The sequence below is a fragment of the Orcinus orca genome, chromosome 6 (assembly GCF_937001465.1).
Source record: "Orcinus orca chromosome 6, mOrcOrc1.1, whole genome shotgun sequence".
Classification (NCBI taxonomy): Eukaryota; Metazoa; Chordata; class Mammalia; order Artiodactyla; family Delphinidae; genus Orcinus; species Orcinus orca.
The window spans coordinates 119,630,287-119,654,757 of NC_064564.1; the positions used below are offsets into that span (position 1 = coordinate 119,630,287).

At 58.2% G+C, this 24,471-nt stretch overlaps 2 protein-coding genes across 13 annotated transcripts in view; both read right to left on the reverse strand.

Annotated features, from left to right (window-relative positions):
* The window catches only part of SEC16A (SEC16 homolog A, endoplasmic reticulum export factor), a 32,807-nt gene extending 24,923 nt beyond the window's left edge, over positions 1-7,884 (reverse strand). For 6 of the 11 annotated variants that reach the window (XR_004479655.2, XM_033415272.2, XM_033415270.2 and 3 more), the window contains exons 1-2: positions 7,315-7,498; positions 144-3,830 (exon numbers count right to left, since the gene is read on the reverse strand). Coding sequence is in view for 5 of the 11 variants with exons in the window: in XM_033415272.2 (XP_033271163.1) it covers positions 144-3,761 (3,618 nt within the window). In the remaining 6 variants the exon portion in view is untranslated. Of the gene's footprint in view, positions 1-143; positions 3,831-7,314; positions 7,500-7,646 lie in introns of those variants that run through there. The other 5 variants (XR_004479653.2, XR_004479654.2, XR_004479657.2 and 2 more) reach the window with 2 other exon arrangements.
* Positions 7,885-19,438: 11,554 nt separating this feature from the next.
* NOTCH1 (notch receptor 1) overlaps positions 19,439-24,471 on the reverse strand; it is a 46,829-nt gene continuing 41,796 nt past the window's right edge. Inside the window, exons 32-34 of one of the 2 annotated variants that reach the window (XM_004284975.4) lie at positions 23,925-24,072; positions 23,747-23,844; positions 19,439-22,572 (exon numbers count right to left, since the gene is read on the reverse strand). In XM_004284975.4, the coding sequence (XP_004285023.1) occupies positions 21,133-22,572; positions 23,747-23,844; positions 23,925-24,072 (1,686 nt within the window). In that variant the 3' untranslated portion in view covers positions 19,439-21,132. Of the gene's footprint in view, positions 22,573-23,746; positions 23,845-23,924; positions 24,073-24,471 lie in introns of those variants that run through there. The other variant, XR_007478026.1, reaches the window with a different exon arrangement.

Genomic DNA, 24,471 nt, shown 5'->3' on the forward strand with positions numbered 1-24,471 from the left:
AGGCAGCACTCCTCTCACGGAGCAGCACGTGACGGCTGACCACGGGTCACCTCAGAACTGACCAACAGAACCCCGCCAAGGCACGTGACGTGAGAAAGAAACCACTGGTCAGGGGGCTCAACGGTCCACAAGCTCAACCCTACCTGGTAATAGTGGGGGGTGGTGCCAGGATCCGGCGGGTACGGTGAGGGGTACGGGGGCTGGTAGCCATCGTACAGGGACCTGTAATAGTAATAGGACGCCAAGTCTGGAGGCGGCGGCTGCAGCCACTGCTGGTCAGACCGCGCGGCCGCCTGGCTTGAGCTGGTGGATGCGACGGACACGCTGGAGGACCGAGGTGGTCGAGGCAGCAGCGGCTGGCCCATGTCAGCTAGAGCCGGACTTGCAGATGGATGGGCTGGGCTTGGGGGCTGTCCTTGCCCTGGTGGACCTCCTGGGTTTGAAGGCTCTGGAAGTGCTGCTTTGGGCCCCTGGGGAGGGGGAGGGGGAGGGGCCGTCTCCTGCTGGGCTCTCTCTGGGCCATGCTGGTCCTGAGCAGCTTTCGTCACCTGTTGGTAGAAACGGTCTGGGGTATGCGCCCCAGGCCCGCGCGGTCGATGACTGGAGATGGTTTGCTGGCAAGAAGCTGGGCTATCAGCTTGGGCCGGGCTATACATTCCTACAGGATTTTCCAAAGTCCGACTGAATGTAAAGTCTAGGGCTCCCGAAGCTTCATCCCGACTGCCGGAGTGATCTGCCTTATTACTATCGGGGACCGCGGTATTGTTCGCAGGTGGAACTAGCATCGCGCCTGTGCTTCCGGCAGGACCGGTACCTAACTCGGGAAGAACGTTCTCTGCTTTATGGATCTTCTGACTTTCCAGAAGCAAGTTCTTTGGAACTGGGTGAGATGGCTGTTGAACCAGTAAACTAGCAGGCTGGCTAGAAACCATTTCCGAGGTACCACAAACTTGTGGGAAATTACTCTGGGCAAGGTGGTTCGGCAGAGGCGAGCAGATGAGAGAGCCAGCTGGGGTCCCAGACAAAGGAGCGTTTTCTCCAGAATCACCCCCAGCAGCCTGGCTGCTTACTGTGGGCTTATCTGCCGCCAAAGAATCTCTCCAGGACTGATTCTTCTCATTAGGATTCAACGAGGACACAGAAAAATTAACCGGCTGAGCCAGGTTATAGCTGTGATCAGGCTGGGCGACCAAGACTGGCTGATTCTGCAGAGACTCGGCGGGTGGGGAGGACAGCAGACTGGCGTATCCGGGACCCGCCTGGGGCGGGAGGGCCTCCTCTGCGCCCATTTGGGGAGGATTCTCGAGATTCTCGGAAGCACCAATGCCGTCCCCGCTCTGCACGGTGGGGCTGGGGCCCGGCTGCCGGGACTGCTGGCCGCACACCCCCTCGTCTGGAGGCTGGATCACTTCAGATGGCTGAGGTTTCGCGGGCATGTGAAGCGCGGGGGCGGCTGGGGCCAGGAGGACATTGCCTCCAAAATCTGGCAGCTCGTTCTGCGCCCACAGAGTCGTGGCTGGGCTCTCACACTTCACAGCCCCCTGCGCCCTGGTCAAGGGCCTCTTCTCAGGCGCGGGGAGCACAGCTTCCAAGGGCGGCCCCGCGGCGTGCAGAAGCCCGGGACTGGCCTCCGTGGGTGCGGTGAGAGGTGGAGCACAGACCCGGGGCAGGAAGAGGGTCTCCATGTTGTCGGGGGGCTGCTCCAGGTTGCCAGGGGAGGCGTCGGGCGTGGCAGCGGCCGCTCTGCGCTGCTTCTGGTGGGCGCTGGGCCCCCTCACCTCGCCCACCACGCTGGCGCGGTCGGCCTCGACTGGCTTTACTCCAGTGAAGTGCGATTTCACTGGTTCAAAAGAACTATTTGCACTCGTCTGAAATATTCCCGTAGGTTTTGGGGGGCTCGGGGCCGAGGGCTGGGGCAGGCTGCCGCGGTAGTTCTGGCTCACAGTGTTCTTGTCTGTCTCGCCTCCCACAGGAGAAGAATCGATCTGCTTAAAAAACCTCCCCGGAGCCTCATGTTCAGGTTTTCCAACCTCCTGCTGAATGAACGTGCCCCCCGAGTCGTGGGGCCTGGCTGTACCGGGAAGACCCCGAGGGCTCTGGCTGCTGTAACTGGAAGACACGCTCTCAGCCCGCGCAGGCTGCGCCGTCGCATCTGGGGCCTCGAGATTAGGGCTCCCGTCTCCAGCGTGGCCCACGGCACTGAGCCTGGGGACAGCCGGCCCGGGAAGGGGCCCGTATCTGAGCTGAGCGCTTGGGGAGGAAGGGTCTGCGCTTAGGGGCTCACTTGGCAGAACTTCCTGGTTCTGAATGAACTCTAAGTTCTCGACGTTCTCGTACCGCGGGCCACCAGCACCGTGAGTCCCCGCACGTGCTGTGTCACCCCACATGTCAACAGCGGCAGCGTTAGTGGTTGCTTTGTCGTGTCGGATGCCTGCAGACTGAGAAAAGTAAGGCTGTGGGTCTCCTCCCTGCTGTGTGGGTTCGCTGCTGGAACCCTTGAGAAAGGCCTGATAAACGCCTCCTGCCCCCATGTGTGCAGGAGGCTGGCCGAGGCCCGGGCCGGGGGAGAAACCATCAAAGTCAGACTGACCGGCAGAGACTGCTTTTTCAGATGTGAGGTTTTCTTCGTTCTCTGTCTCTCCTCCTTTGAAAAACATGGAGAGCGCTCCCGAGCCCGCTTCCGGCAGGGTCCAGCTGCTCCCGGCACCCAGGGGGTTGTGCGAGTGGCTTTCTGGGCTGTTTCCCTGAGCGAGGGGGTTAATGAGAGCCAGGTCTGACAACTGCTCTCTATTCACTCCTGGACTCAACCTGAACTCCTGGCCCGCCCGAGCGTTCCCAACTCTGGAATTCTGCCTGAATGCATTTTCTGGATCAAAGCTATTTGCTGAGTGGTTTCCACTTTGCAGGTAGACTGCCTCATTTCTCCCGTCACTGGCCGAGGGTCCCGGTAAAGACACCAGGGGGCCGTGTTGCTCGTGGCCAGGACCCTGACGCGGGTTGGACGGAGCGGGAAAGTGGCCAGCGCTGGAGGCGTGGCACACCGTGTTCTGCACAGGTCCCTCAGGGCAGGGCCGGTAATGCTGCCCTGAGGGCTGCGGGCCTCCCTGCACCGGCCCCCACTGCCCGGGCGTTTGCTGACGAGGCTGAGGGAGGAAAGGGGGCGCTGCTGGTGTCGCCGTGCCGTCGTGCAGGCTCGGCCTGCTCAGGGGTCTGTCGGGCCGTGGCGTGCTCGCCTGTGGATGGCCCACACGACAGCTGTCCGGACCCACTCCTGGAATGTACTGAGGAGGATACGGCGGGCTCTGAACTTCAGGCTCCGGGCCGGGAGCGACCTCGACTCTCCTGTTCACCTCGGGCCCAGGAGGTGCCGAGGGGCTCAGTACGCTGGGAAATGGGCTGGCATCTGACCTGGGCTGCAACGGAGGGGCCGGCAGAGGCTCGCAGGGTCCTTGGGAGCTATCCCCGGCATTTGTGTGTGGCCCAGGCAGACCAGCACGCTGAAGAGACAATGGTGGGGCTGGGCCTTGCACAACGAGTGGGCTGCTTTTAGACGAACTGCCCAATGATGTATTTTGGAGCGCCTGTCTACTAAAAGCAAACGGGTCCGTCACCGGCTGCAGTGGGCAGGTTATCGGGGCCACTGGTGCATTACTATTGGCCTGTCTCCTGTACGGGCTGTTGGACCAGAACATGTTCTGAGGACTCCCGGACGGAGGCGGCCGGACCACGCCAGACGGGACAGCCTGGGGTGGAGGTTGCATGATCGAGCTCCTGCACAATGAGATGCTGCTTACAGAAAGAAGCAGGATAGAGCTGTTCCTTACTTTGAACTGAAAAAGAAAAAGAAAAAGAATTAATACGTAAAATCCATGTATTCAAAGTCCTGGCTGCAATCAGGAAAACTAAGAAAGAAGAAAAAGGCTGCAAACGCTTTTGCATCACGCAGTCCTGAGGCATACACCTCTCCTGCCTCCACGCCCGTGAGAACTGCTGTCCTGGGCATTTCGGGAGGGAGGACCCGGGGTGACAGCACGGCCGGGACGCAGAAGCTGGCTGCGCCTGGGCCAGCCGAGTGCCTTGAGATGACTCGCTGCCCTTCACCGAGATTCAGTTACGTACCCCAGCTACGCACCCACGGGCAATGCCCACCGCCTCCACAGTGCCCTCAACAAGCTGGCAGAGACCAAGCAGAAGCCAACGCCAGTCACACCAGGTACGCAGTCCCTCCACACTTTCCTGTAAATTATCGCAGACCAAGAAAAAGCCAACTCCTCTATTAAGACTGCATATCATACTTTTCATACAGGTTAATTCTAAATCTTGAAAGGAAAACAAAAGTTAAAAATTTGCTCCTCTGTTTTCTTTAATGAAAGAGCATGACAGAGTAATATAAGCTGCAAAATGAACATCTAAAATGTATTCACCTAAAACGCCTTGCATCCCACCCTGTAAAATGTCTCATTTTCTGCACCGTGACTGGCTGGCAACCGCTAGCAAAACAAGCCGCCTCCGATAACCAGAGCTGTAACAGCTATGCGCCCGTAAACCCTTTATAGAGAACAAGGGGGTAGAATCCTCTTTGCAGCGTTTTTTGTTGTTGTTTGTTTTTTACTAAAACACACTAAGTATAATCTTGAATAGTTAACCTGCACTTCTGAGACAAAAATCCAAGCATGGTCTCTTTACAAAGTCCTCCTCTGTATGTCAGTCCTTCTCCCCAGAACAACCTTCACAAACAGATTAAGTGGAGCCCATCACAGAAAAATGTCAACAACGAAGGAAGAAGTGATAGGACCCCTGGGTTTAGCCCACACGTTTCTGCAGGTGTGCAACGTTTCTGTACTTGGGAATCTTTCTGATACTCAGACGAAAGGAAAAGTGCATAAACGTATATTGAGTAAAGTTATTTAAAATGAAAGTTCCTATTCCCATCTGACGACGAGTCCTGTGAATCTATGAATCCATTACTATCACTGCCCGCACACACTCTCATCCCAGGCCAACAGGGAACCCTTTCTGACAGACAAGCACTTTGAAACTCACTCAAATTTAATGGAATTAAATACATGAGGAACAGCATCAGAGACTTCATTTGGTTCTAAGCTGTCATTTTAAAACAAAGGATGTGTGCAGCTCAGCTTTATACGGAGCAAGGGGAGGAGAAGCAGAGCCTCTTCCTCTTATCTGTGAAACAGACGCATCTTATAGGACATGACATCCTCCTTGTAAGGCTTCAGCAGGAGACCCTCAACCACACTAAGCAGCATATATTAAAAAAGAAAGAATACACACACACACACACACACACACACACACACACACAGAGAACAGGTCCAGAGGATTTATTCCCCAGGTGTCACTGTGAGAGCCAGACTGGGCGTCAGCCGACTGGCTCAGCCACAACCTCTGCTCCTTCTGTGACCCAATTTCTTCACCTATAAAGTGAGAAATGAAACGATGGTTTCAAAGTCCCTTCTGGGTTTAATCTTACGAAATTCTATTCACAGTGGATTCTGGGAGGCCCTAATCCCTATGGCTGTTTAACTGGGAAATCTTACCAGAATCTAAATTTCATATAACATCTATACTTAAAATGTTTCCTTGCAGAAACTTTCCTAAAATTGTTTTCTCAACTCCTGGACTAAGAATCATTTTATAAGCAAACACTATCACTTCCCTACAAAGTAGCTTTGCCTTCTCTCCCCGACAACCGAGAGCTTTTTAGCAATAGACCGATTTTATTTGGAACAACCTTCTGACTTGAACATTATTCTTTTGATCTTCTTTTATATTCACCAGCAGAAAAACAATGCAAGGGCATATCATTTATCTTTTGACTACAGAGAATTTTATTCTGTCCAGTAAGTCATTCTGTAGCCTCAAGTCACCTAACTCTAAAAAAGGCAGACTGCTTCAAAGAAACCAGCTGACCTTCCTAAAGATGCATTATTCATAACCCTAGCTCTTCAATTAAGCTGCCTTGGATCTATGTGAAATAAACACAACCTGTTTCGAAATAAATTCCCGGCTACTGAACTGAGATACTGAGAGCACGCTCCTCTCCTGCCAGGGCCGTCGCCTCAAGCGTAAGTGTGTAAACCAACCGGCGTGTCAGGAAGCACCTGGGAGTCTATGCTCTGCCCACAATCTCCCTCACGGCAACTGCTAAGCGACGTACCTATCAGACTAGGGGACACCGGACACAAAGACAGCACACACTCCAACTTTTCTAAGTACAGAATCATACACATTTAGATGTTAAAGAACGGAGTGTCTAAACACTGCAAAAAATGACAAGGAGCAAAAAGGACACTCGGAAAAGATGTTTACAGAAGCAAGAAGGAACCACATTAAAATCTGCACACCTACCCTGGAGAAAACTTTCCGTACAATTCTGAGACTTACTGCAGTAACTGCTATTAAGGGTGTACGAGTCACAAAGAACAAGAAAGAATTGATTTTTTTTGGCTCTTACTGTATCTTTCTAAGATAACACCTGGAACCCTAAGAAAGGGCACGGGGGGAGAAAACTGCAGGGAGGCAGGCTGTGCTGAAACGTGCAAAAGTATCAACCTAGGAACAACTGTCTGTGACTCAGTTTGCTTCTTGCCATATCCGGGGATGGGAAATACCTCTCTGGTTAACATCTGCATCATATGTATTTAAAACAAAATCTTAATAAGCAACTCACAATCTCCAAACCATTTAAAACTTTTCAGGTAAAGCAGCAACAACTGATTTTAAATGGCTGTGTCATGTCCAGACGCTCTACTGTAATACTTTCTTCACAAAAAGGGCAGGCTGCTTTACACATTCCTCTGCCCCTTGGTATAAAACACAGCGCTCGACCTCGGTTGCAACATCTTGGTCACCTCGCCCCATTACCAACAGACGCAACAAGGCTGTTCCTTGGTTCAAATGTCAATCTACCTCATCGCCCGCACGGCTCAGCAGAAACCTTTCAACCAATGAACACAAAACTTCAGAACCTTCGAAGCAAAGGGCAAGCTACACTGTTAAAAAAATTTCCTAAATGCTTCTACTCCTTAAAAAGTCGCAGGTCTGGCTTTTCTTCCAGCCTTTCCAACACAACCCCACACCGAGGCCACCACGACTAGTGTCCACTCAGCTGACCCGACAGCCCGTGCAGGTGGAGGCCACGTCGGCCTGAGCGGGCAGGTAACCAAGGGGTCTGCCCGACCCTCCCAGCCCGCAGGCCCCCGCCCGACCGCCGGCGGCTCCCAGGAGACGCGCCGTCCGCTCCGGGCTGGGCCCGGCCCGGCCGCCTCCCTCCGCCCAGACCCCGGCCCTCACCGGCGCGCCGCAGGGCGGCCCAGGCCCACTCCGGCTACCGCCCGGCCCCTCCGCGACCCCCGGCTCCCGCCCCTCAGGAGCCGCGTGCGGAGTACGGCGCGGCGGTTTCCACAAGCGGAGACACTGCAGCCGCAGCAGCCATCTTGGCACATCCGGCTCCGGTCCCCGCGGCCACCGCGTCGCCGACGTGTCCGGCAGCAACGTCAGCGCGCGCCGCGCCCCTCGCAGGGGCCCTCGTGACACTCCGCCCCGCCCCTGGCCCCGCCCCCGCCCGCATCCCGTCTTTCACTGCCCATCCATTGGTCCCGCCCCTCGCCCACCTGCCCGCCCACCTGCCCGGTCGGGCGTGCGAGGACCGCCCTGGGACGTCGTCCGAGTTATGCCGGCTCTTTCTCCCCGTCTCTTCTGACTTAGGATGTGAGAAGAGTCGGTATTCTTCAAGAAGACCCAAGGGAAGAATCAGTCTTGAGCGACTGACGCCAGCAGGTGCGCCGACCGAGAACGGCTACCCGGCTGAGCCGAGAACCCGAGCAGCACCCTGGCGCAGGCGCGTTCCTCCCATTCTGCCGTTGGACTCTTCGAAGGGAAACGGGCGGAAGACGACCGCGCATGCGCCGGCAGCCCCTGCGAACTGCGCGTGCGCGCCTCGCGGCGGCCCGCGAGTTGCCTAGTTACGACCACTGACGGCTCCCGGTTCCAGTTCTGCCCGGGAAGTTCGGCTCCGTCCACGTCTAGCTCTCGGAAAGCAGTGCCCATGTGCTCCGCACAGAACCCTGGAAGGGACAGATGCCGCCGGCCCCCAGTCCACAGGCCCCGTCGAAGCCCCACTTGCCGCCCAGGCTCCCGCTTCGGGGGTCGTCCTGTCCGCCTGCAGCGCCCAGTCGCACCGTCCCGCCTCGCCTCGCCCAGGCCCGGCCTCCTCCCCGGCTCGGCCGTCGCCTTCCCCGGCCACACACTTCGTCCGGCCCTTTCCCTCCCCGCCCCCTTCGCCACCGGCGCTGGCCGCGCAGTCCCCGGCCCCTCTTTTGTCTGCCCTAAGCCCCCTCGAGGCCCCTGACTCTTCTTCCCGTGAGCAGCGGTTCCCTCTGTGCCCAGAGATGCCCTGTGGACGGAAGCCGGTATCTCTATGTGGTTTTCCCTAACCGTTGTTGAGAGGATATTTGTGTTGAATGAGGGCGACCCCCGAGGTACCGAGTGACAGTCTAGGCTGCTGGGCCTCAGCCTCCTGTTCCTCCCTGAGGTTGCTCCCCCGTCCTGGCGCCCACCGGGAGGCAGCATCTGAGCCCACCACCCATAGAGGATCTTAGGGAAGAGGGGTGCTGCCCTTTGTACCCTCATTCTCCCAGGTAGAAAAGGCAGGTGAAAGGGCAGCCAGCCTGGCCCGGCGCACTCACCTGCCGCCCGCCTGGCAAGGGTAGGGAAGGGCAGCAGCCTGCCCCGCTTGCCCCGGCGCCTTCCGGAGGGCGGGAAGGGTGGCGCGTGTGCCTGCGCAGTTACACATCGCCCAGCCGCTGAGCTCCCAGCCGCAGCGGCTGCTGTGCTTTGGCCTGTCGGGAGTAGGAGGGTGGTCACTGATGGGACCCAGAAGCTTGGGAAGAAGGAAGGAGTGTGGTTCTTCTCTTTGTTTGCCGTGATGCTGGCAAGGGAGCAGCCACGCTGTCAGAGCCCCGGGCGGGTGCAGGGAGAGTTTCAGCCCATCTGACGTGGCCACTTTGCTAAGCTAACATTTGCCTTGCAGAAATCGAGTTCCCAGCCTGTGTCAACACAGAGTTAGGGAACATGCAGTAGAACGCACGCTGGGCCCCACCACTCGGTCCCCTTCTTCCTGGTGGTCACTGTGTTCTGCGGACACTTGGTCCCAGCAAATCATCCTGCAGAGAGATGTGTCGCTGGTACCCACCCCCACCCCCCAGCCCGGGAGGTTCAAAGAGCTCAAGAGCTCGAGCCCAGACCTTCCTCTCTGGTGGCCTGAGGAGCCCTGTGGTCAGCCCCAGTGGGCTCCAACCTGAAGACACTGAAGCAGCAGAAAGCAACTTGCCCAGGGCAAATTGGAGACCTCTGGGCCCTGGGGGGTTGTTAAAGGGGCAGCACGTGTGGTGACTTTAAGGAAAGCTGTGATTAGCAAAGGTGACCTGCAAGGGCCTTGGGGCTTTTTTTCCCCTCCCCTCCTCCCTCCCGCTAAGCTGTGTGTGGAGACCCTCTCAGGTTCTGTCTGTAGGCTGGTGTGCAGGAGAGGGCTCCTGGGCCCGCAGCTGAGCCATCAAGCCTCTGGGCCATGGAGACAGGGCTCAGAGTCAAAGACCATCTGCTTTGAGACCAGCCTGCTACCCAGATGCCGTGTGCCCTTTGTCACCTTCCTTAACCTCGTCAGCCTGGGGTTTACGCAGGGTGAGCACCTGGACATTTTGGGGACTGAGAGAGGGTGCTGTTGACACATGTGCTGGATCAACAGGTGTGAGCTGGGGCTGTCAGGGCAAACTGGGACGCGGGGGCCGTGCCGAGGAGGTGCACCGCCACGACAGCCATCACTAGTCTTGATTAGGCACCCTTCCTTTTGCCTGCAATGTCCACTCCTCTCTCCTTTCTCCCAGCCTCTCCCCTGGCTCGTACTTGGAGGCTGGATACAAATGTCACCACCTCCCTGAAGCCCCCACTGGGTGGGCTGGAATTGGCCGCTCTTTCCTGGGGGAAATGTTGTCGCTCCTCATGCCAAGCTCCGTAGTCACATGAGCTGTAGTCACGTTGCCCAGAACGCACGGGACACAGAACTGCTGTGGGCAGAGGGACAACGGGCAGAGGCGGTGCCAGAGAACCGGGCTGTCTCGTCATCATTACGGCACTTTGTCACAGTGTGTTCAGTATTGTGACAGTCAGCCTCTCCCACTAGCCTGTACCTTCCAGGGTACTGGTCCAACCCAAGATGCGCTCTGAGCGCAGAGTCCACGCCACGGGGCCGAGGCTGTGAGGTAGCTCAGTGAGAGCCTTGCCTGTTGAAATGATATTTTGGATCTACTGGGTTAAATAAAATATACTATAAAATTTTATTTCGTCTGTTTCCTTTCTTTAATGTAGCTGCCAGGAAGTGTAAAATTCCATACGTGGCTGGCATTACGTTCCCATTGGACGGCGCTGGTCTGATGTGAGCGCCTTGTTGGGGAGAGGTCGGGCGTCCCCACTCAGCATCCCTGATGACAGACCTGCCAGGCAGTCCTCCCAGGGGCCCTTGGGGCGGGCAGCAGTCTCAGTGTAGGTGAAGGCCCGGCGGCCCGTGGCCGTGAGCCTGTGCCCCTCACTCCCCCGCAGGGCGTAAAGTGTGGTCTGTGGGTGTTTGTATGGCAGGCCTGTTCCAGGCCAGGTGCTCTGCTCAGCCCCTGACGCACACCCTCAGTCCTGGGTGCTGAGGCTGGGGGCGTGGGAATGGGCCTGCCCAGCTCGTCCTGGCGAGAGGGGGCAGCCTCTGTGAGACGGGGCTGGCTGAGTGGTCCAGGCAAAAAGCATGTCAGGGCCTCAGAGGTGGGAAGAGCCGGAAGGATGGGCTTCCGGAGGATGGAGTGGCTGGAGAGGAAGGGGTGGGGGTCAGTTCCTTCAGGAGAAACAGGTCCCGAGGCGCAGATAGCTGTGCCTTAGAGTTTCTTCCATGGCACCTGGGCATCGGGCCCCGGTGTGTGGGGGCCCCTGTCGGGGTGCATCCAGGTGGGTTGCTGGTGTATGGCCAGGCTGCAGGTGAGGAGAGGGAGGCCCCTCAATGAAGGTGCAGGCCAGGGGCATAAGGCCAACACCACTAGAGCCATCCTGGGCCCCCGGAGGGCATTGCAGGAGGACGTCCATATCCAGTCCAAGCCCTGAGCCAGCCAGGCTTGGTAAATGTCATCACCGTCAGTGGCACTGTAGCCTGAGCATGGCACTGTCCTCTCCAGCGTCTGGAAACATGCCTGGCCCCTAGGAGGTCTCAGAGAACTTTCTGTTTTGAATCACTGAGCCAAGTACTGAGCATATAAGGTGAGTAGCAACAGGGGTGAAGCAGAAAACACAGGAAGATGCCGATTGCATACGAGCCGCGGGGAAATGTGCGCTGTGTCCTCCTTAGCTGCAGCGAGGCCCTGGAAAACCTGGGAGCCGTCCTTCCTAGAGCAGCACACGGCCGTTTGCTGGGCCCCCGTCACGCACCAGGCACCGGGAGGAGCCGAGGCTGTGGCCGTGGAAAGACAGGCGCGGCTCCTATCCCTGGGGGAGCAGGACGCTGGGCAGCAGCGGATGTGCCCAGTGCGGTCTGGGTCCCACCTGCTGGGGGGCGGGGAGAGGCAGGGATGGGAAAGGAGGAGCACTTGTGGCTGACGCGAAGACAAACTTCTGGAGTGGCAGGGGGTGGACCCCAGAGAGCAGGCAGCGGCCCGGGAGCCGCTGGGCGTGCCCCCATCGCGTGGGGCTCCGTGGGCGCCGAGAGGGGACTTACGCTTGACTTTTGGAAGCAAGGAAGCTCTCAGGGGCTTTTCAGCAGCCAGGAGTGACGTCACCGGTTTAGCCTCCTCCGGGCTGTCCGGCAGGGCACTAGCCAGAGTCAGGAGCCCAGGAGGTGGCCCTGGGTTCCCCAGGGGAGTGGCAAGGCTGCTGGGGCCAGGCTGGTGGGGAGAGCCAAACCCCGGATGACCCCCGAGGGCAGGACGTGGCTCTCTGGCTGCCAGCTGCATCCGCAGCCCCTGGCACGGCACACGCTCCACACACATCAAGGGAACAAACAAGGCGGGAGTCCTGAGCCTCGGTGGTGACCTAAGTTACAGGTGTGGACTTGGGGGCCTGCTGGGACCGTGGATCGGGAATTGGAAAGGGCCTAGGGTGGAGCTTGGAAGAACCCCTACACCTGCAGATTGCCGAGTGGCAGACTGGCTGCAGCGTTAACTCCTGGCAAGGTGCCTTTGACACTTCCCTCCCTGAGCATGGCTTTCCCTGTCTGAATGGTGAGGGGCTGAGCAAGGTGGGGTCTCCAGGCCCTCCGGGTCCTCCCAGGGGAGGTGACCCCTGAGGTGGCTGTAAGGACACTGACTGGGGAGTCGCACGCTCTGGCTCAAGTGGGTGAACTCAGGGAAGTCACCTACCTCTTTGAGCCTCAGCTTCCTCATCTGTAAAAAGGGGCAACAGCACTGTCACGGACGATGGAGCCGAGCGTTAGGAGAGGTGCAGACGTAAACTATAAACAGCGGAGCCTCACCTGGCCTCACCTGGCCCTCTGGAAGTCCCCACGCGGACCACCCGCTTGCCAAAGGGGACACTGGTGGGGCGCTGCCAGCAGGGGGAGGCAGAGAGCCGCCTCCGTGTAGGCAGGCTGGCCCCAGCAAGCCTCTGCCCTGCTGGCGGCTCCTCCCAGGACCTCTGGGTCTCTGGGCACCGGTGCAGCCAGAGGAAAACCTTTGGCTCCCTGCAGCACCCCCAGACTGCAGCCCTCTCTGCGGGGTTGTTCATTTCTGGACCCCAGAGGGTGGTGGGGTCTGCGGAGCACAGTAGGTGCTCAGTAAATCTTCCCAGGGTCGAGCTTAATGGAAAAACAGAAGATGTGGATTTCTCGAGCGCTGTGCTCAGTGATTTAATCCTCACAGCTACGGGGGCTGGATCTAGCCTCGGCATCACCCCTCACCCACTGGGTCGCTGGTCGCTGGGGAGGCCCTGAGCCAGGGGTGGCCAGGGTGCGGGGGTGGGGGAATGGCGCTTCAGGGCAGTGTCCTTCTCTTTCTTTCATTTTACAGGTAAGGAAATGGCTGGTGAGGAATAAGTAACCTACTCACGGTCACACATTTTTCTTTTTCTTTTTTGTAAATGTTATTTATTTATTTGTTTATTTTTGGCTGCGTTGAGTCGTCGTTGCTGCGCGCGGGCTTCCTCTGGTTGCGGCGAGCGGGGGCTACTCGTCGTTGTGGTGCGTAGGCTTCTCATCGCGGTGGCTTCTCTTGTTGCAGAGCACGGGCTCTAGGCGCTTCAGTAGCTGTGGCACGTGGGCTCAGTAGTTGTGGCGCACGGGCTTAGTTGCTCCGCGGCATGTGGGATCTTCCCGGACCAGGCTTGAACCCGTGTCCCCTGCATTGGCAGGAGGATTCTCAACCACTGCGCCACCAGGGAAGTCTCAACGTCACCCACTTTTCTGAGGCTCGTTTTGGTTTTGTTCGTTTGTCTTGTTTTTCGTGCAGCCTGCGGGATCTTAGTTCACCGACCAAGGACTGAACCCACGCCGTTGGCAGTGAAAGCGTGGAGTCCTAACCACTGGACCACCAGGGAAGTCCCAAGACTTGTTTTTTAAATTGAAGAGATGCCAAAACAGGGTGACAAAAGCTCTGGTACAGGCACACCTCGCTGTATTGTGCTTCACAGATACTGCGTTTTCTTACAAGTTGAAGGTCTGTGGCAACCCTGCGTCAAGCACGTCTATGGGCACCGTTTTTCCAATAGCGTTTTCTTGCTTCCTGTCTCTGTGTCACATTGTGGTAATTCTCGCAATATTTCAAACGTTTTCTTTATTATTATACTCGTTACAGTGTCTGTGCTCAGTAATCTTTGATGTTATGACTCACTGAAAGCTCAGAGGACGCTTAGCATGCTTTAGCAATAAAGTATTTTTTAATTAAGGTATGTACATTGATTTTTAGACATAATGCTATTGCACACCTAATAGACTACAGTCTAGTGTAAACATAACTTCTACACGCACTGGGAAACCAAAACATTCCTGTGACTTCCTTCAGTGTGATACTCAGTTCATTGCAGGAGTCTGGAACCAAACCCGCAATGTCTCTGAGGTGTGTCTGTACGGAGATTTACAGCGAATATTGTGAATCCATACACAACTACAGACTCATAGTAAGTATTGATGACGCATCACTGTGTGATTCAGGAAGGGCCACACATTCGACGGTGTGAAAAAGTAAACAATGTAACTCTGAGGCCCTTCGCACGCAGCATCTGTTGTGTTACACAGAAATAACGTTTCTGGAGCTCAGACTGTCACCTCGTCGAGCCTGGGTTTTTCCGTCCTGAACGGGGATGGTCACGTGTCCCGAAAGAGGCTGCTGCCTGGCTCGAGCGAGCACACGCTTCCCCGGGGCGGCGCAGGGAACGCAGCTGTAGAACTCGGTGCCATTTCTGAGTCCTTACCTCGTGCCAGGAGCTTTACGGCGGCGACCTGACAGGTCCTGGCCCCACCACAAGCCCAGGAGGTTGGCTCAGAGCAGTTCCCACGTTACCCCTGAGACACAGTCTCGGAGACAAGTCACCTGCCTGCGGGTCAACAGCTGAGACCGGGAAGGTGGAGACACAAGGGACACAGATCGGGAAGCGCGGCGGCAACCAGTGTGGCTTCCTGAATCATCCTGAAGATGGAGTCACTAGGAGCAGCATGTCCTGACCCGTGTCCAGCCCGTGTCGCCCCTTCATCTGTGATGGGTGAGTCCGTTTGGGAACCAGTGCGCATACGCTCCCTCCTGGCGATGCACTGTCCACACCATCATTTCAAAGCCTAAGAGGTCCTGCAGGAAAGGATACTCTGACCCAAAACCCGTCAAACAAACACCCTTCGGGACACAGTGCTTCTGGGTCTCCGTTTGCCCTGGGGTCAATCTGGACCACATTGTTTAGGTTTCTGAATGAAATACTTCAACAGAATAATCCTTTGCTCTTATGCCCGGGGCCCCATCACAAGCGGTGAGTGTAGGAAGCTCTCCACCGTCTGCCGCTGACGGCTGTGCCCCACTCCAGCGGTGTGGTTTCTGGATCGGGCTGGCCCACAAAGGACTTGTCGTCGGCCCGTGAGGGAATAGGAAGGTGCCGCAGAGTGGACGTCAGCTCCGCGGCTAAGGGCCGTCTCACTGCGGACATTCTCTGGAAGCGAGCCTTTCTTAACGAAGAGAGCCAGTGCGGCCCAAGGCCCCCAAGCAGCGCGGAGGCCGGAGACACTCTGCTCACTTCTTGGTGTGGAGTAGCCCTGCCTGTCTGTTTATCTGTGGGCCCTAATGCTGTCCCTCCTCGCCCACGGGTCCCGTCTCTGCTCTGGCCAGAGGGGTGCAGAGCCTCCTTTGGGGCTCACTCGGGGACAAGGTGGAGCAGACCCCACGCCAGTGATGGGCCTCGGGCTTTCCTGCAGGGCTGAGAGGTGCCGAGAGGCCACCGTGACGGTCTAAATCCGTGCCATCCGACGTGGTGTCTGTGCGCACGTGTGCTGGTCAAGCACCTGGGGCTGCGACCAGTCCAAACTGAGGTGCGCTGTAAGCCTGGGACGCACACGGGCTTTCAAAGACACAGTCCCCCTCCTACCCCCCCAAAAAGCATGTAAGACATCCCATTAACTGCTTATGTCGATGACAGGCTGAGGTGGTAATAGTTTGGATCTACTGGTTAACTAAATTGTATTAAAATAAACTTCACCTGTTTCTTTTCATGTTTCCTGTGGCAGCTAAAGTCTTTGAAGTGCACATGTGGCTGGCGTTACCTTTCTGTTGGACCTGCTGCTCTGAACTACCCTGGATGCTTTGAGGAAGGTCCCCCCCCAACGGCCCCTGACCACAAGCAGTCAGGAGGGAAGGAAGCATCAGGAGGTGGATCGGGATTGGCGGCTCTGTGTCAACCTCGTGTGTTTTGCATGTTGAAAAGTGCAAGTCTCCAGGTCCCTGGGGAGTGACGAGCTGAGGAGGGGGAGGGAACCAGGGCAGCACCAGGGCCAGCAGGCTGGGGCTGCTGGGGATGTGGACATGCGTGTGGCACCTGAGAGGTGTGCTCTGTTAGTCAGCTAGGGCTGCCAGAACAAGTACCACAGGGAATTCCCTGGCAGTCTAGGGCTTAGGACTCAGCCCTTTCACTGCCGGGACCAAGGTTCAATCCCTGGTCGGGGAACGAATATCCCACAAGTGCACAACGTGGTCCCAAAAAAGAAAGGTACCACAGGCCAGTGGCTTAACAGAAATTCATCTCTCACAGTTCTGAGGGCTGAAGGCCGAGATCCAGGTGTTGGCGAGGTTGACTTCCTGAGGCCTCTTTCCTGGGCTGGGAGGTGGTCGCCCTCTCCCTGGGTCTTCCATCCTCCCTCTGTGCGTGTCTATGTCTTGACCGCCTCTTCGTACGAGGACACCAGTCACATTGGCTTAGGGCCACCCTAACGACCTCACTTTGCCTTAATTACCGAGGCTTTAAAGACCCACCTCCAAGCACAGCCACGTTCTGAGGTCCGGGGAGCCAGGCCTTCAACATGTGACTTCTGGGAGGACAGAGTTCAGCCCAGGACAGACCCCCAAGCCAGGGGTGTCTTGGGTGAGCTTAGCCCCAAGGGAGGGGCTGTGTCCTCCCTGGGAGGTGCATGGTGGCAAGGCGGGGGTCCTTCAAAGGCGGGGCCGGCAGAGCAGGCCGAGTCGGGCTGTACGTCCAGGATGAGAATGGCGAGTTGGAGGGAGGCGAGTCGGCAGGGCAGCCGGGGCAGCGGGAGCAGGTTCAGGTCCCAGTGGGACAAACGGGTGGGTTGCTCACACCCTCTCAGCATCCGGTGGGCACCCTGGGGCCTGCAGAACCTCCGCCAGTGCCTCCGAGCCTGGGGGCGGCTGAGGGCTGAGCTCCTGAGGGTCAGGGGAGGTTCGGGCGGTGGGGGGGGAGGGCAGAGCCCTTGCTCTGTGGCTGCAGCTGCCCCTCCCCCCAGGACCTTGCCAGCAAAGCGGTGGGCAGGGCCAGGTTCCAGGCACGGCACCCTGCTCCTTGCTGCTGAGGGCCCCAAAGATTTGGGTAGCAGAGAGGCGCTCCTCATGACCCCTGGGTCCCCTGAGGCCCGTCCTGCTGCATCTGTGGGAATCCCACAGCCCCAGTGAACTTCTTGGGAGTTCAAACACTGCTGGGAGTTCTTTCTTTTAAAAAAATAATTGATTGAGGTATAACTGATAGAACATAAAATTAATCATTTTACAGCAAATTCAATGGCACTTAATACGTTAAAAATGTGCAGCCACCACCTCTATCAAGTTCCAAAGCGTCTCATCGCCCAGCGTAACGCCCCAGCCCCACTGGGCAGTCGCTTCCCATCCCCCCCTGCCCTCAGCCCTGGGAACCGCTCATCTGCGTGCTGCCTCTGTGGGTTTACCTGGTCTGCACGTTTCACACAAATGCAGGCATACAGTGTGTGACCTCTAGCGTCTGGCTTCTTTTTTTTTGCGCTACGCGGGCCTCTCACTGCTGTGGCCCCTCCCGTAGCGGAGCACAGGCTCTGGACGCGCAGGCTCAGCGGCCATGGCTCACGGGCCCAGCCGCTCCGCGGCATGTGGGATCTTCCCGGACCGGGGCACGAACCCGCGTGCCCTGCATCGGCAGGCGGACTCTCAACCACTGCGCCACCAGGGAAGCCCGTGTCTGGCTTCTTTTGCTCAGCATGATGTTTCTGAGTTTCAGCTGTGCTGTAGCAGGTGTCGGTAGCTTCGTTCTTCTTCATGGCTGAATAATATTCCACCATATGTGTATTTAGTCTGGGTTCTCCAGAGAAACAGAGCCAACAGGATGTATCAATACATAAAGAAATTGATTACAAAGAATTGACTCACACGATTATGGGGGCTCCAAAGTCCCCAGATCTGTGGTCAGCAGCTCGAGACCGGGGTGCTGATGCTTTGGTGCAAATCCAAAGGCAGGAAGAGACTGACGTCCCAGCTCACGTGGTTGGCAGGAGGACGTCCCCCTTACCCAACCTTTTTGTTCTATTCAAGTCTTCACCTGATTGGGTGAGACCCACCCGCATGGGCGGGGGGGTGGTGTCTGCTTTACTCAGCCCACAGATTCCAATGCTAATCTCATCCAGAAACACCCTCACGTTTGGCCAAATGGCCCCCCAGCCAAGTTGACGCATATGATGAACCACCACAGCTCGGGCCACTGCACTTGGCTCATCCACTTGGCAGCAGACGGGCATTTGGGCTGTTCCTACCTCTTGGCTGCTGTGAGCACGTCTGTGGACGCACTTGTGCGAGTCTGCTTTCACTTTTCTCAAGTGTACACCTAGGAGTGTAATTTTGTGGTGTGGGTGTTCTTTGGGCAGAATTCAGGCTGAGTACCGCCCCCCAAAGATGGAAATTCAGCCATTTGCCACATCCCACTTCCCAGAACCTCCTGTCCCAGGAACGAAGCATCCGAACTCAGTGAGGAAATCCTGGTTCACCTTTGTGCCTGAATAGGCCAGGCCCAGGGGCAGGCGGCACTTTGCAGTGGAAGGGGGTCACCGGACTCTCTGTTATTCTGGTTTGGACACGGGTTCGATCCCTGGTCCGGGAAGATCCCACATGCCGCGGAGCAACTGAGCCCGTGCGCCACAACTACTGAGCCTGCGCTCTAGAGCCCGCGAGCCACAACGACTGAAGCGCACGTGCCTAGAGCCCGTGCTCCGCAGCAAGAGAAGCCACCGTGATGAGAAGCCTGCGCACCGCAACGAAGAGTAGCCCCCACTCTCCACAACTAGAGAAAGCCTGTGCGCAGCAACAAAGACCCAACACAGCCAAAAAATAGTTTAAAAAAAATTTTTTTAAATTAAAAAAACAAAATCTGGTTTGAAGCCACTGGCCTGGGGGCGGGGCCAGGTAGAGAAGAGGCAGGCGGGGCCAGGTGAGAGGAGGGGCACAGGCAGGAGGGACGGGGAGAGGCCCACGTGGGCGTCTGGTGGCCCAACTCAGGCTCCCTGAGCCAATGGCTCTGCCCAGCCTGCACCCCTTGGGGTCACCCCCGTGGTGCCCCTGCTCGGATATTCCTGTGGCTTCCTCTGACCTCACGCTAGGGTCTGGACTCCTTCCCGTGGCCTCCCGGCCCCTCCCTGTACCCCTCTTTCCTGCAGCGGCCCCCGGGCCGTGGTCCCCAGGCTGGTCAGGGGTGCCTCTCCCTCCGTGGCCCAGACAGACGGGAGAGCCCGGAGCCTGGTGGTGTCGGGCTGTATGTGCCCGGCTCCCTGTGGGGTGTCTGCCTCCCCGTGGTAGACAGGGACGCTGGACACCTTCCGAGCGGACAGAGTGACGCCGGCGCCCACGGGCCAGGGCTGGGTGGTCTCACCACCGCTCTCCCATCGGGAGGTACTTCGGAGAGGACTGCCCTGCTGTTCCCCGCTCTCAGAAAGCAAGCCAGCACCACAGCCGAGTTTAGCAAAATCTGGACAACCATCAGAATCATTTTTATTGCAAATCAGACAAAAAAGATGAAAAAAAATACATCATTTTCATCACCTGCAGTTTTGCATGTAGATAACTTTTTTAAAAAGTTTCCTTTTCATGTAAACTACACTCTATTTTATAAAACACAGTAAGAAGCAACATTTTAGGAAGTGTCTGGTCATGCCCACTAGGGGTGGCCCAACACTGTGCCCGGCGAGGCCCGAGCAGCTGCCCGAGCGCAGTGGGCGGCAGGACCCTCCCTGGCTTTGCTCTCAGGAGCTACGGTTCAGCAGCTGCAGGTCAGGTCGTGGGGCCTGGGTTCTGACATCCCTTACCAACATGACCCCTGACAGATTTGTTCCATCAGATTTCTTAAACAAAATCCCCCATTTAGAAATGTATTTACAGACATTTACTCTGCCACAGGCTTATACTTGATAATGTAAGAATCTGCTCCCTCCCCCGGGCGCACGCCCCCCCCTCCCCAAACCGGGAGGGGTGGCCCGCAAGCAGGCTCCCGGCGTCCCAAGCGCCCCACTGAGCCGCGCCGGGCCCCGGCACGAGGGTCTCTGAGCAGTGAGGCTGCACACAACCATGTTTTTCCGAGTCTCCTATAAAGACAGGGCCCATCAGCGCTCGGGCCCCGGGAGCACCAATCCATCTTCTGCTGAACCTGGGAGACGCAGTTCAAGTTGAGACGCCTCCGACGGGGTGGCCCAGGCAGTGTCTCTCCCCAGAAAGGGGTAGGCCTCCCCAGCGTGGGGTCCCAGGTGGGTACCACACCTCTGACCTCTCACTCCGCACGATGCTTAAGTATCAGTGGGGGCGGGGGTGGTGGTGCCTGGGAGCCTCCAGAAAGAACAAGAACTCACAAGACCAATGAACAACTACGTAATACTGAACCCGAAACAAAGATTCATGATTGGTACCATGAAACGTACCCTTGGTATACCCCAAGAACACGTTTTTAAAAGCGTGTTTTAAAAAAGTCATTTAAAAGAACACCAAAACACATAAACCACATCATTCCACATGCTCCTTCCCTATTTTAGAAGCCAATTAACCCATGTGCTTAAGGAGTAAAGGGTCTGCTTTTCTCTCTCTAGATGCATCTTCTCGCAAAACGCAGGTGGTCCTGGGAGCGGGGGTCGGGGGAGTGGTCCCGCTTTGGAGGAGGGGTGAGGGGGCTGTCTGGGGAAACGGGCAGCAGGCCCGGGCACCCCGGGAGCTTTCTGAACAATGCTGGCTCGAAAAGCTCCCTTCTCTGACATTTCTTTTCGGATTAAAAAAAAAAAAAAAAAAAAAGGAAATCAATAAATAAATGGCATTTGGAAATCATGAATCTTTGTTTATATTTTACAAACACCTGGGAATCTTCATCCTAAGCAGGGAAATCACAATAGAGAACTAGTTTATTTTCTTGGAGCAGATAGAAGTTGCTACCTGGTGATATACAAAACAGTACATATAAATAAAAAGACAGTGTTTCCAGGTAAAATAAAAGTACATAAATAAATACTAAAAAAAAAAAAAAATTAAAAATTCTTGTCCTCTTATTTTGTATAAAGACTCATGTTTTGAAAAAAGCTCCTTTGGTCGGCCCCGACATCCACGGAGCGCACGCGAACGTCCAGCAGGGCTTGGGAAAGGAAGCACAGGGTCCCTGGGGGCAGCCGGCTGTTTACTTAAAGGCCTCAGGAACGTGGGCGATCTGGGACGGCATGCTGGTGGGCGGGCTGGAGATGCCCTCGGACCAGTCGGAGATGTTGGAGTGCGGCGACGAGCTGGACCACTGGTCGGGGGACTCCGGGGATGGGGTGAGGAAGGGGTGCTCGGGCACCTGCAGCTGGTGGCTGGGGGTGTTGTCCACGGGGGAGGAGTAGCTGTGCTGGGAGGGGGGCGTCAGGAACTGGGCGGTGGTCATGGGCGGGGCCAGCGCGGCCGGCAGCGACGTGGGCAGGACCTGGCTGTCCTGCGGCAGGACGGTGTGCGCCGCCAGGCTGCCGGGGCCCAGGGGCTGCACGTCCGCCTGGCTCAGCTCCCCCGCCAGGAAGCTCCGGGCCATGTGGCCGCTGGTGGCCGAGCCCACGCCGAGGTGCGGCTGCGGTGCCTGCGGCTGCATGTTCGGCGGCTGCATCTGTAAGTTCTGCTGTTGCTGCTGAGGCTGTACCAGGTGAGGCTGGGCGGCCAGCCGCGTGCTGGGCAGGGCCTGGTAGCTCATCATCTGGGACAGGGCGGTGGCCGACAGGCCGCCATGCAGCGGGCCCACCATGCCGTGCTGGAGGGCGGGGGCCTGCGTGCTCAGGGTGCCCGGCGCCACGCTCCCTCGCAGCGGGTTGTACTGGTTCGGCACCAGGCCATTCTGCAGCCGGGACAGCCACTCGCACTGGCCGTTCAAGCCTGCGGCCCCACCCACGGTGAAATTCACGGCCCCACCGCAGCTCCCGCTGCCACCAGCACCCAGGACCGTGCTGGTGCCGGAAGCCACGGGAAGGTGGGAGAGGCGCGGCGGCCCCGCCTCGAAGGCCAGCCGGCCACCCCCACTCAGCGCCATCTCGGGCTTGGCCGCCACGCTCAGGTGGCTGACGCCCAGGTGGGCCTCGGGCATCCCGGGCAGGTGGTTGAGGGGCATAGAGGGAGACTGCTGGAAAGGGGAGGGCAGGAGGGGCGGGGAGGCCACATCCGACAGGTAGCCGTGGGGGGACTCCAGGGAGTCCACGGGCGACAGCGCGCTCGAGTTGTCCAGCAAGCAGCCCCTGCCGTCCTGGGACTTCTTCCTCCGCGCCCTGAGGTCCTTGGGCTCCTTGCCGCCGCAGGCCAGGCCCTTGGTGCTGGGCTTGCGGGCCTTCTTGCCCTGCACGGCGGGCTTGAGGTTGCCCAGGTAGCCGCTGGGAGAGCAGAGCGGGGGCGACAGGGTGGGCGTGCCGTGCAGCGGGGGGCTGCGCACCAGGCTGTACTCGTCCAGTAGCCGCACGATGTCGTGGTGCATGCGCTCCTGCGCGATGTCGCGGGGCAGGCGGTCCATGTGGTCCGTGATGTCCCGGTTGGCGAAATGGTCCAGCAGCACCTTGGCCGTCTCGTAGCTGCCCTCCCGGGCGGCCAGGAACAAAGGCGTCTCCTCCTGGGGGAATGGACGGGGGCAGGTGAGGAGGTCACCTGTCACCAGAGGGACCGGCGGTCTGGCCCCTCCTCCCGGCCACGGGGCGGGGGGCAGCTCATCTCGACCCTCCCCAGCATGCTACCTTTAACTGGCCTGTTAAGTGTTAACAAAAAAGGCCTTAAATACATCTTCTGAGACCCACCCAGAGGCGGTCTGTGGGATCCTAAACTCTAAATCAGTAAAGCTTCACCCTTCCGGGGGTCATAGGCCCCGCAGGAAATCTAACAGACTGTGGCCCCTCTTCCCTCCCTCCAAACCTGCACAGACGCAAACCCTGCCACAATTTCAGGGGCTTGGGGATGTCTAAAGTGCATCCGTGGGCACCACACGGTCCCCCAGGGACCCTGACATCTTAGCTCTGTCCCTGGGTCTTGGCTTTCTCATCTGTACAGCGGACATGCCGCATATGCCCCCAAGGCTGCTGTGCGCGTGTGGGGTGAGGCCTGATGGTGCCAGCCTGGTACACACAAGGCCTCGGCCACGGCCGCCGCCACGCCACGTCAGTCCCTTCGGCCAGCCCCTCCGTCTCCGAGGCTGAGTCTCCCCAACGGGAGGTGGGATCACGTCTCTGCCCCACCGCGGACTCAGGAGCTCCTGGGCCCAACACTGCCCCCTGCGCCCCTCCCCCAGGACAGTCTGAAATGCAACCAGGGGTCAGTGACGTATAGGGTGGGGCTGGACACACAGAGGAGCCCAGCGACAAGTTCCGGAGACGTGGGGCACAGACTGTGGCAATGCTGAGGGAGACGGGGCGGCCCAGGCACAGAGCCCCCCACGCCCACCAGCTTCTTGACTCAGCGTGTACCATCTGCGTCCCCCCACCCCGCCCAGGGACAGCCAAGGACAGGGCTGAGGCCCAGGTCACAGTGACAGAGAGCGGAGAGCGGCAGCCGCTTACTCGCTATCAGGGAACGCACGCCCTGCGCTCGAGAGGGGACCCGTAACTACGGCAGGAAGGAGGGAGGGAGAGCCAACGACACACAGGCACTCGCTGAGGGGTCACCATCTGTGCGCCAGGGGGTCCTCCTGGGACTTTACAGGTTAGGGAGCTGAGGCCCAGGAGCTGAAGTCACTGGCTTGGGCCCCCCGGTTGGAAGAGAGTGGCGTCGGGGCCGTGACTCGCCAGCCGGCGCACCTTGTTGCTCTGCATGTCCTTGTTGGCCCCGTTCTTCAGGAGCACGACGGCCGCCTCCACGTTGTTCACCGCGGCGGCCCAGTGCAGGGCGGACTTGCCTGCAAGGGGAAGCAGGGGGCGGGTTAGGGAGCAGCAGGTGAACGCGGGCACCCCCGCGGGCCGGGCGCAGCCGGCTCACCCAGGTCGTCCACGGCGTTGACGTCGGCGTGGGAGTTGATGAGGTCCTCCAGCATGCCCTCGACGGCCAGGCGGGCGGCCAGGATCAGTGGCGTGGTGCCGTCGTGCATGCGGGCGTCCAGGTCCGTGGCTCGGTTCCGGATGAGGATCTAGGCGACAGGGAGGGTCTCAGGCTCGGCCAGTGTGAGCGCCAAGCGCCCACCTGGGACAAGTGCTTGGGATCCGATCCCTGACGTGGAAGCAGCCCCTCCTGGGGTCTAAGTGGCCCCATGGAGCTGGGGCAGGGGGGAGCCACCGGCCGCCGCTAGAGGGGCCGGGGCCAGAGCACCCGTGAGAAGGACGGTCACTGTTTGCTGGTGGGTGAACGGAGCTGGGGACCAAGCCATGCGCGGCACGGGCCGAGCTCCTGTGAAACAAGCGCCCGTGGGAATTTATGTCTCTAAGCGCCAGAGAGGCTGCCAGAGCGAACTCGCCAGGGCCTGCCTCCAGGGACTCATTTAAATCGTCCTTGATCTCTTACTTTCATAGAAAGACAGCACGTCAAAAAT